General features: G+C 37.8%; 1 protein-coding gene across 1 annotated transcript in view; it reads right to left on the bottom strand.

Moving 5' to 3' along the window:
• Positions 1–829: 829 nt before the first annotated feature.
• Positions 830–13,636, bottom strand: part of FDX1 (ferredoxin 1) — a 36,581-nt gene continuing 23,774 nt past the window's right edge. The window contains exons 3-4 of the mRNA XM_061440240.1: positions 12,812–12,941; positions 830–1,485 (exon numbers count right to left, since the gene is read on the bottom strand). Of these exons, the coding sequence (XP_061296224.1) occupies positions 1,359–1,485; positions 12,812–12,941 (257 nt within the window). The 3' untranslated portion in view covers positions 830–1,358. The remainder of the gene's footprint in view (positions 1,486–12,811; positions 12,942–13,636) is intronic.

Here is a 13,636-nt window from a genome sequence, read left to right as displayed (position 1 = left end):
AAAAGTTTAGAATACTGTTAATTAAAAGGCTAATCTTCACAGGCAATGAAGTGCTAGTAAATTAATCTGAAAGTAATGGTTACTGTGATGGCTTAAAAATGTTGTCTGCAAATTCTCTGAAATCCCACAATGCAAATGATGGGTCAGACTTGATGTCTCACTTCTAATGAAACAAACAAGCAAAAGCAATACTCCATGACTTTCAGCTTCTGCCTAGCAATGCTTATACGCCTCTTAGGGCACTGGCTCTCAGAAACCACCTACCCCATTGTAAGGACACCCGGCTTACATGAAGGGACCGTACGTACATGAGGGTCCTGCTAGATCCCCAGCGGACACCAGCATCAACTTGCCAGTCACATGAGGGAATCATAAGCTTTCAGATGATTCTAGCACCTGGCTTCTAATGCTCAAAGTGCACAGATATACTTGAAGCTAACTCAACTTTACAATTCACTTTGCACTAATTTTTTTCTGCCCTTCCCCATTAGTCCAAAATAGTTACTGTTTCATTATACTTTAAAGAGCATACTTCATACCCTTTTATTGTCATTTATCAGTTTATTCACAATAAAGATAAAATACAAATGTCTGCCATGCATGGATGGTGATCTGAAGGGCTCAAGCCCCCCGTCCTCCAGGACCCTGCCTGCATGCTCACTGCACACCACGTGGCTGTCCTGGCCGAGGGGATGGTAGCCCCCTCGTTCCCTTCTTAGGACAGAGAAAACCTAATCCGTAAGATATCCATTCTGTCACAGGGAGAAATTTATAAATAAGCATTACTTTTTAAAGATTACAAAGACAGACCATTCTGATCAAGATTAAAAAAAAAAAAAAAACACATTTAATTTTTAGTTTACTCCTCCACCTCAGTCAGAATTGAGACCAAACATCTTTGACAGTGCTTTATTATCTGTGCTCAGATTTTAAATGAGATCCCTAATTTCCCCAGTTTCGATCTAAACATGTACAGTTCTAGTACTGACCTTCTAATTAGCAGTATGACCCTAGACAAGCCACCTTACATCTCTGCCTCCACCCACATCCAAGAGAGATAATGACACCCTTTTTTAACCTACTTACTTATAGGTAGGTAGGCATAAGATTTATGTTGCTGATCAATCACAGGTAAAATATATAAGGTTTTTCATACTAACTACTTTCTAATATTTGTTTTTATAATTTAATCAAAATAAAAATGGCATACTTTCAGAACTACAAAATTCAGCAGTTGTATCAGATGAATTTAGTAAATCTAGTCATAATGATAAATCCATTCATCCATGTTCTCATTTAATTACATTAAGAAATAATAATTATAAAAATAGGGTAAAATGTTGTGAAAATATTCCTATTTATTCTATCTTTGAGGAGTTCATGCCCATATCAATGGACTCTCTGGCATCAGACACGGCATCAGGTACTCGAACAGTCATATTGTCCATAGCCTTTGTCAAACAGATCTGGCAGCCCAACCGCGATCTGTATAAAAAAGGGGGAAGGTACGGTTTAGTATTAAGTATATCTTATTCACAAGGCAACGTAGTTAATACGACCTTTTCTTACCCAGAACACTGGGATTTATTTACCTTTTAAGTTTTCATTAAGTCAAAAAAGATACATCCAACCCTTTCAACTAGAGAATAACAGAATGTAAACATGAAAACAAAAAGGTTGATATGTCAAAGTTTTATTTTAACCTCTAGCTTCTATCTTCTACTAATTGTTTCATCAGAACTACTGATTTTTGGTGACAGGAACGACAGGCAATGAAACAATGAGAAGATACAACATTGGAGAAGAGAACTGGGGTTTTAGCAATGCCAAGAAAATAATTACCTTACAGTCACAACTACACTGGGAGGTGACAGGCACATCAGAGGTATCCATCCCTTCAACTGAGTTATGGGAAATATGTTAATACTATGTACTGAATTTCATTACCATTCAAAATAATTCCAGCCCAAAAAGATTACACTATGGCTGATTCATGTTGTTGTTTGCCAGAAACCAATACAATACTATAAAGCAATTATGCTTTAAATAAAAATAATTTCTAGAAAAAAAAAAGACTACAAAACAAAAATTAAAAATACAGAAACAGCATAAATTGATAAAAGGAAAGTAAATATTTATCACTGGAAGAATAACTGTAATTCCATTTTTTTCACAGAATTATGACCAATTTTATGTTTAAAAAGGAATCTTAAACAGTGATGTACAAATTTATGTCTTCGTAGCTCTAAATCTAAGTATAAACAAATCTTTCAACAAGCATAAAATGTTAAGTTATAAGATCATTTAACACCATATTTTAATTAGCAGAGCTTTTTCTTTCTTAATGGCACATAAAAATAAATACTATATTTGTTTCATACTCCAACTGCCTTCAAAAAATTTGATGGAATGTGATATGCAGGTCTTGATTTCATCAACATACTCATCAAGCACCTGCTGAGCATCTAAAGGGACAGAACTAAATGTCAGTGGGTTTGCAAAGAGCAGTTCACTTCGATCCTTACTAAACACCTCTTACATGTCGGGCACCACGGACGGCAGGAGGAGGCAGCACGGGGGCTAGAACCACACAGACTGAATGTGGTTCAGATCCAGCACTGAATGTGACATGTTCACAGGCAACTTTCTTAATCCTGACAAATATTAGTTCCCGAATGTCATCCTAAAGATGGATAATAAGTGAGTTCCTCACAGGACTACTGTAAGGATTATTTGCTAATATCAGTATTAAGGCGTGAACTTTAAATCAAATAGAAGAGCTGAGACACATTCACAGGTAATTAACATGTGAGATTGTGACAAATGTCATGAGAGAGAAAGCTGTAAGGTCTGAGAAGAAAGCACTGACTTCTAGCTGTGGAGATGGTGTTTCTAATGGGTTCTGAAGATTGGATAGGATTTAATACTTAATAAAAGATAAAGAAGAAAGGCATTTGAGGCAAAGGTAATAGGGGTTCAAGGCATGTTTGAGTTAACATGGATTTCTGACTTGGCTGCTGTGCAGGCCAGACAAGGACAGGAAGAGTGATGGGCTAGAAAGGTAGTCAGGCCACGGACAGCTCTGAACATCAATGAAGGGGTGGTTCATGTTTTCACTAGTGAGCAATGAGGGACTCTGGGAGGGGCCCTGAAAGGGAGTAAGTACTACAGTCATTGGCTTCCCTGCTGGCTCAGTAGTAAAGAACACACCTGCCAATGTAGGAGACACAGGTTTGATCCCTGGGTTGGGAAGATCCCCAGGAGAAGGAAATCAGCTCCAGTTTATGGGGTCAAAAAAGAGTCAGACACAACACAGTGACTCAACAACAACGAACAACTACAGTCATGGAAAACATTGACTGCTGATAGAAAAAAATCCCTTTCTGCCAGTAGTTCCTATTTGTTAAATTAGAAAATCTTGAGCAAAGAATGCTCAAACTACCGCACAATTGCAATCATCTCACATGCTAGTAAAATAATGCTCAAAATTCTCCAAGCCAGGCTTCAGCAGTACATGAACCATTAACTTCCAGATGTACAAGCTGGATTTAGAAAAGGCAGAGGAATCAGAGATCAAATTGCCAACATCTGCTGGATCATCCAAAAAGCAAGAGAGTTCCAGAAAAATATCTACTTCTCCTTTATTGACTGTGCCGAAGTCTTTAATTGTGTGGACCACAACAAACTCTGGAAAATTCTTAAAGAGATGGGAATACCAGACCACCTTACCTGCCTCTTGAGAAACCTGTATGCAGGTCAAGAAGCTACAGTTAGAACTGGACATGGACCAAAAGACTGGTTCCAAATACAGAAAGGAGTCAGTCAAAGCTGTATATTGTCACCATGCTTATTTAACTGTCACCATGCTTATTTAACTTACAGGCAGAGAACATCATGAGAAATGCTGGACTGGAGGAAGCACAAGCTGGAATCAAGACTGCCAGGAGAAATATCAATAACCTCAGATATGCAGATGACACCACCCTTATGGCAGAAAGTGAAGAGGAACTAAAGAGCCTCTTGATGAAAATAAGAGGAAAGTGAAAAAATTGGCGTAAAACTCAACATTCAGAAAACTACGATAATAGCATCTGGTCCCATCACTTCATGGCAAATAGATGGGGAAATGGTGGAAACAATGACAGACTTTATCTTCTTGGGCTCCAAAATCACTGCAGATGGTGACTGTAGCCACAAAATTAAAAGACACTTGCACTTTGGAAAAAAGTTATGAACAACCTAGACAGCATATTAAAAAGCAGAGGCATTACTTTTGCCAACAAATGTCCGTCTAGTCAAAGCTATGGTTTTTCCAGTGATCATGTATGGATGTGAGAGCTGGACTATAAAGAAAGCTGAGCACTGAAGAATTGATACTTTTGAACTTTGGTGTTGGAGAAGACTCTTGAGAGTCCCTTGGACTGCAAGGAGATCCAACCAGTCAATCCTAAAGGAAATCAGTCCTGGATGTTCATTGGAAGGACTGATGCTGAAGCTGAAACTCCAATACTTTGGTCACCTGACGTGAAGAACTGACTCATTGGAAAAGACCCTGATGCTGGGAAAGATTGAAGGCAGGAGGAGATGGGGACGACAGAGGATGAGATGGTTGGATGGCATCACCAACTCAATGGACATGAGTTTGAGTGAACTCCGGGAGTTGGTGATGGACAGGGAGGCCTGGTGTGCTGCAGTTCAAGGGGTTGCAGAGTCGGACGGACTGAGTGACTGAACTGAACTGAACTGAAAATCTTCAATTATGCATTAAGCTCTTTCAACAAGAGAGAAAATGAGGCAAGCCAATTTCAAGCCAAAGCAAGTCAAGCAAAAATGAGACAAGACAAAGATTGTGGTGAGCCTGAGACAGACTATTGGTTATACTCTTGGTGTTCATATAAAATTAAGTAATGCTAGTCTTCAAGGAACTTGGGGAAGAGGATAGAAAAAGCTATCAATGATATAGGGCAGAATCAAGTAAGCACAGTAACAGAAGAACCAGAAGTACATAGGAGAACATGGGGAAACCCTCCTGGTTCTATAACCTGAGAGGTAAGGCAGTGGTGCTGGGACCGCTCTCACTCCCCTACTTTCTCCTGGAAGGTCTCCGGCTCTAAGGTGGATCAGTGTAGAACTTCTAGAGAAGGAGCCGGACTGCAAGTCTTCCTTGATTTCATTATTAATTAATTTTGGGAATTCCCATAATTTTTTTTTAAAGAAAAATACAGTTTATTTCAAGCTTACAGAAACTTTCAGAGTGCTCCATTTGTCCATCTGTTTGTTTGTCCAAAGTAACAGGTTGTTGGGGTAGGCCCAGAAACTGCTCCCTTGTTGAGCTCTGAAGCTCAGCTCCCAGAAGGATGCTTCCAAAACTAAGTTTTGGCCACAGCAATCAGAGCAGAAAAAGAAATAAAAGGAATCCAAATTGGAAAAGAAGAAGTAAAACTCTCACTATTTGCAGATGACATGATCCTCTACATAGAAAACCCTAAAGACTCCACCAGAAAATTACTAGAACTAATTAATGATTATAGTAAAGTTGCAGGATATAAAATCAACACACAGAAATCCCTTGCATTCCTATACACTAATAATGAGAAAACAGAAAGAGAAATTAAGGAAACAATTCCATTCACCATTGCAACGGAAATAATAAAATACTTAGGAATATATCTACCTAAAGAAACTAAAGACCTATATATAGAAAACTATAAAACACTGGTGAAAGAAATCAAAGAGGACACTAATAGATGGAGAAATATACCATGTTCATGGATTGGAAGAATCAATATAGTGAAAATGAGTATACTACCCAAAGCAATTTATAGATTCAATGCAATCCCTATCAAGCTACCAACAGTATTCTTCACAGAGCTAGAACAAATAATTTCACAATTTGTATGGAAATACAAAAAACCTCGAATAGTCAAAGCGATCTTGAGAAAGAAAAATGGAACTGGAGGAATCAACCTACCTGACTTCAGGCTCTACTACAAAGCCACAGTTATCAAGACAGTATGGTACTGGCACAAAGACAGAAATATAGATCAATGGAACAAAATAGAAAGCCCAGAGATAAATCCACACACATATGGACACCTTATCTTTGACAAAGTAGGCAAGAATATACAGTGGATTAAAGACAATCTCTTTAACAAGTGGTGCTGGGAAATCTGGTCAACCACTTGTAAAAGAATGAAACTAGAACACTTTCTAACACCATATACAAAAATAAACTCAAAATGGATTAAAGATCTCAACATAAGACCAGAAACCATAAAACTCCTAGAGGAGAACATAGGCAAAACACTCTCTGACATACATCACAGCAGGATCCTCTATGACCCACCTCCTAGAATATTGGAAATAAAAGCAAAAATAAACAAATGGGACCTAATTAAACTTAAAAGCTTCTGCACATCAAAGGAAACTATTAGCAAGGTGAAAAGACAGCCTTCAGAATGGGAGAAAATAATAGCAAATGAAGCAACCGACAAACAACTAATCTCAAAAATATACAAGCAACTCCTACAGCTCAACTCCAGAAAAATAAATGACCCAATCAAAAAATGGGCCAAAGAACTAAATAGACATTTCTCCAAAGAAGACATACAGATGGCTAACAAACACATGAAAAGATGCTCAACATCACTCATTATCAGAGAAATGCAAATCAAAACCACTATGAGGTACCATTTCACACCAGTCAGAATGGCTGCGACCCAAAAGTCTACAAATAATAAATGCTGGAGAGGGTGTGGAGAAAAGGGAACCCTCTTACACTGTTGGTGGGAATGCAAACTAGTACAGCCACTATGGAGAACAGTGTGGAGATTCCTTAAAAAACTGGAAATAGAACTGCCTTATGATCCAGCAATCCCACTGCTGGGCATACACACTGAGGAAACCAGAAGGGAAAGAGACACATGTACCCCAATGTTCATCGCAGCACTGTTTATAATAGCCAGGACATGGAAGCAACCTAGATGTCCATCAGCAGATGAATGGATAAAGAAAGCTGTGGTACATATACACAATGGAGTATTACTCAGCCATTAAAAAGAATACATTTGAATCAGTTCTAATGAGGTGGATGAAACTGGAGCCTATTATACAGAGTGAAGTAAGCCAGAAGGAAAAACATCAATACAGTATACTAACGCATATATATGGAATTTAGAAAGATGGTAACGATAACCCTGTATACGAGACAGCAAAAGAGACACTGATGTATAGATCAGTCTTATGGACTCTGTGCGAGAGGGAGAGGGTGGGAAGATTTGGGAGAATGGCATTGAAACATGTGAAATGTCATGTATGAAACGAGATGCCAGTCCAGGTTCAGCGCACGATGCTGGATGCTTGGGGCTGGTGCGCTGGGATGGCCCAGGGGGATGGTATGGGGACGGGGGAGGGAGGAGGGTTCAGGATGGGGAGCACGTGTATACCTGAAATTTTTTTAATTAAGAAAAAAAAAAAAAAGAAAGCCCAGAGATAAATCCACGCACATATGGACACCTTATCTTTGACAAAGGAGGCAAGAATATACAGTGGATTAAAGACAATCTCTTTAACAAGTGGTGCTGGGAAATCTGGTCAACCACTTGTAAAAGAATGAAACTAGAACACTTTCTAACACCATATACAAAAATAAACTCAAAATGGATTAAAGATCTCAATGTAAGACCAGAAACTATAAAACTCCTAGAGGAGAACATAGGCAAAACACTCTCTGACATACATCACAGCAGGATCCTCTATGACCCACCTCCCAGAATATTGGAAATAAAAGCAAAAATAAACAAATGGGACCTAATTAAACTTAAAAGCTTCTGCACATCAAAGGAAACTATTAGCAAGGTGAAAAGACAGCCTTCAGAATGGGAGAAAATAATAGCAAATGAAGCAACCGACAAACAACTAATCTCAAAAATATACAAGCAACTCCTACAGCTCAACTCCAGAAAAATAAATGACCCAATCAAAAAATGGGCCAAAGAACTAAATAGACATTTCTCCAAAGAAGACATACAGATGGCTAACAAACACATGAAAAGATGCTCAACATCACTCATTATCAGAGAAATGCAAATCAAAACCACTATGAGATATCATTTCACACCAGTCAGAATGGCTGCGACCCAAAAGTCTACAAATAATAAATGCTGGAGAGGGTGTGGAGAAAAGGGAACCCTCTTACACTGTTGGTGGGAATGCAAACTAGTACAGCCACTATGGACAACAGTGTGGAGATTCCTTAAAAAACTGGAAATAGAACTGCCTTATGATCCAGCAATCCCACTGCTGGGCATACACACTGAGGAAACCAGAAGGGAAAGAGACACGTGTACCCCAATGTTCACTGCAGCACTGTTTATAATAGCCAGGACATGGAAGCAACCTAGATGTCCATCAGCAGATGAATGGATAAGAAAGCTGTGGTACATATACACAATGGAGTATTACTCAGCCATTAAAAAGAATACATTTGAATCAGTTCTAATGAGGTGGATGAAACTGGAGCCTATTATACAGAGTGAAGTAAGCCAGAAGGAAAAACATCAATACAGTATACTAACGCATATATATGGAATTTAGAAAGATGGTAACGATAACCCTGTATACGAGACAGCAAAAGAGACACTGATGTATAGAACAGGCTTATGGACTCTGTGGGAGAGGGAGAGGGTGGGAAGATTTGGGAGAATGGCATTGAAACATGTGAAATGTCATGTATGAAACGAGATGCCAGTCCAGGTTCAATGCACGATGCTGGATGCTTGGGGCTGGTGCACTGGGACGACCCAGAGGGATGGTATGGGGAGGAACAATAAGAAAAACAATAAATAAATAAAATAAAATGCATATTAAAAAAAAAAACAAAACAAAACTACTCACAGGTCAAGCCACAAATTAAACAGTAAGGTATTATTTATTGAGGTGACTTCGATGGGATGAGGTGTTGGAAAGAGGTTGGAGGAGACAGAAAACAAAGCCCAGGTCCCCTGAGCTCACTGCCTAGACAAGGTCTTAGACATCCTAAAGGAACCTAGGGCCAGACCCTGGGCTGCAGGAAGGAAACATCCCTGGGAGGTTCAGGAGCACAGAACTGTTCTGTGTGGGGGTGGGGGGGGCAGGTACCACAGCTACTTTCATATCTTCAACTAATCTCTCTTCTATCTGCAAGCTCATCTCACCACTCCTTAACCAGCAGGAATATTGGTTCTCCTGCTGGCTCTCCCCCTTCACACATTCACTTGCCTACTATCAACCAGCATTTAGCTTCTCCTCCAGTCATTCCCATAATTCCCATAATTAATTTTCATTATTAACCCCACAAAATCTCCCACTTGTGCAAACCCTGAAGACATTTTCTACAGCCACTTTGTCATATACACCTAACAGCGAAATATACTAGGTGTGTTAACTTGACTTCTAAAGTTTGGTTTTCAAAGCAAAGAAGGAGCTTCAAACTGTAAGAAACCAAGGGCTTTGGGGTCCAATGTAACTGACTGAAACCAGGGCTCTGTCATTCTCCAGCTATGTGGCCTTGGCAAATCTCTGAGAACGAAGCCCTGTCCCATAAGGTGGTGATAATACTGCAAACTCTGAAGGTTAGAAACAATCTTTGTTAAGATTGTAGGCATTACAGTAAATGTCTGGCATATGAGTTAATATTTTATAGTTAAAATGCCAACAACAACCACTGAGTGAATGCTTTTTCCATCAGACACTATTTAAGGAGCTGCACGTGCATGCATTACTGACATGACACAACAATCCTATGAGGTAGGTACTATTTTATTATCCCCATTTTACAAATATGAAAATGAGCCCTCTGTGTAGGTTATCCATGAAAACTGGTTGCAGGGAGCAATGACAACTATCAAAAATAGATTCACAAATCATTCCTGAAGCTATCAACCATTAATTCCAAAAACAGCTGGTGATGATGCCCTTTCTGAGTCAGGCACTAGAGATACAATGATGAAATATTGGATCATCAGTTTCCTTTCAACAAAAGTAAAAAAAAATTAATTGGAAGTATTAGAAGATAAGTTCTAGATCCTAATAAATCTTCTTTCATCTATTTTTATTCAAGGAATTAATATTTGCCACAATTTAATGAGTTGAGATGAAATTTGATGCTTTTTATGGTATTTTTGAAGGACAGATTTGATAATTGAAAGAAATTATAATGAAAAGTTTTACCTACTTGAGAGAATACAGTTTTTAGAAAAACTTAAATATAATAATAATGTTAAAATGAATAGTTTTAATTGTACATTAAAGAAAATTAATCAGAACTTATTCTTGTTATTAAAGGATCATCAGTCCATTATTAATCAAGGCTAAGTACACTCTCTAATAACATTAAAATGCTCTTCAATCTAAAAATCAAGGACATTTACATCGAACTTAATTTTAAAATAAACCTAGATCTAAAGACTGAGTTTCCTTTAATCTTTGGAAATATATAGTACCCTAGAAACAGAAGTTTACATGCAGTTACCATTTTTGAACAAAATTATTTTCATTCCATTTTATGAATGCTTTCTAAATCCTACCTGTTAAAAGCATTATACTCTTTACCTACACCCTACTTATTTAACTTATATGCAGAGTACATCATGAGAAACGCTGGGCAGGAAGAAGCACAAGCTGGAATCAAGATTGCCGGGAGAAATATCAATAACCTCAGATATGCAGATGACACCACCCTTATGGCAGAAAGTGAAGAACTAAAGAGCCTCTTGATGAAAGTGAAAGAGGAGAGTGAAAAAGTTGGCTTAAAGCTCAACATTCAGAAAACGAAGATCATGGCATCTGGTCCCATCACTTCATGGGAAATAGATGGGGAAACAGTGGAAACAGTGGCTGACTTTACTTTTCTGGGCTCCAAAATCACTGCAGATGGTGACTGCAGCCATGAAATTAAAAGACGCTTACTTCTTGGAAGGAAAGTTATGACCAACCTAGACAGCATATTAAAAAGCAGACATTACTTTGCCAACAAAGGTCTGTCTAGTCAAGGCTATGGTTTTTCCAGTCATCATGTATGGATGTGAGAGTTGGACTGTGAAGAAAGCTGAGCACTGAAGAATTGATGCTTTTGAAGTGTGGTGTTGGAGAAGACTCTTGAGAGTCCCCTGAACTGCAAGGAGATACAACCAGTCCATTCTAAAGGAGATCAGTCCTGAGTGTTTACTGGAAGGACTGATGTTGAAGCTGAAACTCCAATACTTTGGCCACCTGATGCCAAGAGCTGACTCATTGGAAAAGACCCTGATGCTGGGAAAGATTGAAGGCAAGAGGAGAAGGGGACGACAGAGGATCAGATGGTTGGATGGCATCACCAAGTCACTGGACATGGGTTTGGGTAAACTCCAGGAGTTAGTGATGGACAGGGAGGCCTGGCATGCTATGGTTCATGGGGTCACAAAGATTTGGACACGACTGAGCAACTGAACTGAACTGAACTTTCCCCATAGAGCATCTCTACTAAAATTCTGTGCACATAAGAATACCAGCTATAAAATGTCATAAAAGCTATTTCTTGCTTTCCATTATTTTGTTCTAAAACGTCTAAATTTTACCATCAAAATTTTTGGCTAGCTTACATTTGCAATAGGTCTTATATCTTCTCACAGTCTTGTATCTCTCCTTTAATGAAGCTCTCCCTTTCCTCTCATTTTTTCTTTTTGTTCAGAGTATTATCTGTTACGTGCACCTATAAATTTTATCTGAATAAAAGAGCAAGCAGTTAGCTATGGTTTACCCCTCACATTGAGAGAAACAATTTTCAGAACCAAATCGACACAACCACTGAGTGTGTAGTGTGTGTTACCCTTTAGAACAGAAAAGGAGGTGTTGATAGAGAATGTGGCACCTGAAGATGTGAGGGAGACTGGTAGGTGGCAGCCACAATAAATACCAATGAACTAAAAACTTTTGTTGAGGATTACAGAGTTTACATCAAGGGTCTAAGAAAATGGTGGTTACATAATACACATGAAATAAAGTTTATTATTACTTTTTTATTGTTTTCAACTATTTTTCATTAGGGCCACAAAACTAGAGTTAAAAGTCAAAGCCAACCTGAAGTAAACTCTGATTATCTTGCCCTTTGAAACATTAAATTAACTCCATATCTTCCCTAACTCAAACCAAAAGACTAGATAATTAAAAGAAAAAAAGTATCACTTGATATCACTTACTACTATAAATCTTACCACTTCATTTTGATATATGGCAAAACCAATACAATATTGTAAAGTTAAAATAAAAGAAAAGAAAAATTCTATTAATAACAAGAATAAGATCTGAGTTTCTTCAATGTACAATTAAAACTACTCATTTTAACATAACTATTATAAAGTTTCTGAAAACTGTATTCTCACAAGTAGGTAAAACTTTTCATTATAATTTCTTTCAATTATCAAATCTGTCCTTCAAGAATACCATAAAAAAGCATTATATTTCATCCCAACTCATTAAATGTGACAAATATTAATTCCTTGAATAAAAACAGATGAAAGAAGATTTATTAGGATCCAGAACTTATCTTCTAATACTTCCAGTTAACTTTTTTTTTACTTTTGTTTAAAGGAAAGCTTCATAAGGGTTAAACTGTAGAATACATGGAGAAATGTCATATATTTGATATTCAAAGTTTGCGACTTATCTGTCTACACAGGGAGAACACTATTACATGCACGCAGATTACATGTCTCTGGTCAGAGACAGACATGAACAAATAAAACTTTCACCCTCCCAGATGATTCTTACAACAGAAATGGTCTGAAAATCTTACCTATCTGTTAGTCCATATGCCAGATCAAGCATGTCATTCTCCTCATCAGTGATTGCTTCCAATTTCTCAAATATGTGCTGTTCAAAGATGAGGTGACAGGTAGAACAAGCCAAGGTTCCCTCACATGCACCTACAAAAGCAACAAACATTGAAAGCACTCCTCTCTACATTCAGCAAGATTCAAAATCGACTGGAATTAAGTAATTTCTAAATTTAAAAATCAGCATTAGCACACATCAATGGTAGGACTTTATTTCTAAATAATAATGAGAATTAGGGACAACTCCGCATACCCAATACACACAGAGTTGGAAATCACTTTCAAATATTACTTTTAAGAGGTTATGGGTTAGATGCTGTGAGGGAGACTCAAAAATACAAATCCTAATATCAAAGAGTTTACAAGTTAATGAGACATGTATAGATACAAAAATTTATGCCTTTTAAATTTATATAGTTAATAATTTACATACAGCTGTAGAAGTTACTTACCTTTTTCTGGAGAACTCAACACAATTTATAGGAGCTTTTGTGGTATGTAAGAGGGATCAGAAAGTAATCAAACTGATATCTAAATAAAGTTAAATATTCTTCCCTCTCAATCTTTCTTTATAATCAAGATTGCCGGGAGAAATATCAATAACCTCAGATATGCAGATGACACCACCCTTATGGCAGAAAGTGAAAAGGAACTAAAAAGCCTCTTGATGAAAGTGGACAGTGAAAAAGTTGGCTTAAAGCTCAACATTCAGAAAATGAAGATCATGGCATCCGGTCCCATCACTTCATGGGAAATAGATGGGGAAACAGTGGAAACAGTGTCAG

Source organism: Bos javanicus, chromosome 15 (assembly GCF_032452875.1).
Source record: "Bos javanicus breed banteng chromosome 15, ARS-OSU_banteng_1.0, whole genome shotgun sequence".
Lineage (NCBI taxonomy): Eukaryota > Metazoa > Chordata > Mammalia > Artiodactyla > Bovidae > Bos > Bos javanicus.
The sequence above is the reverse complement of the archived record's forward strand: the minus strand, read 5'-3'. Positions and strand labels throughout refer to the sequence as shown.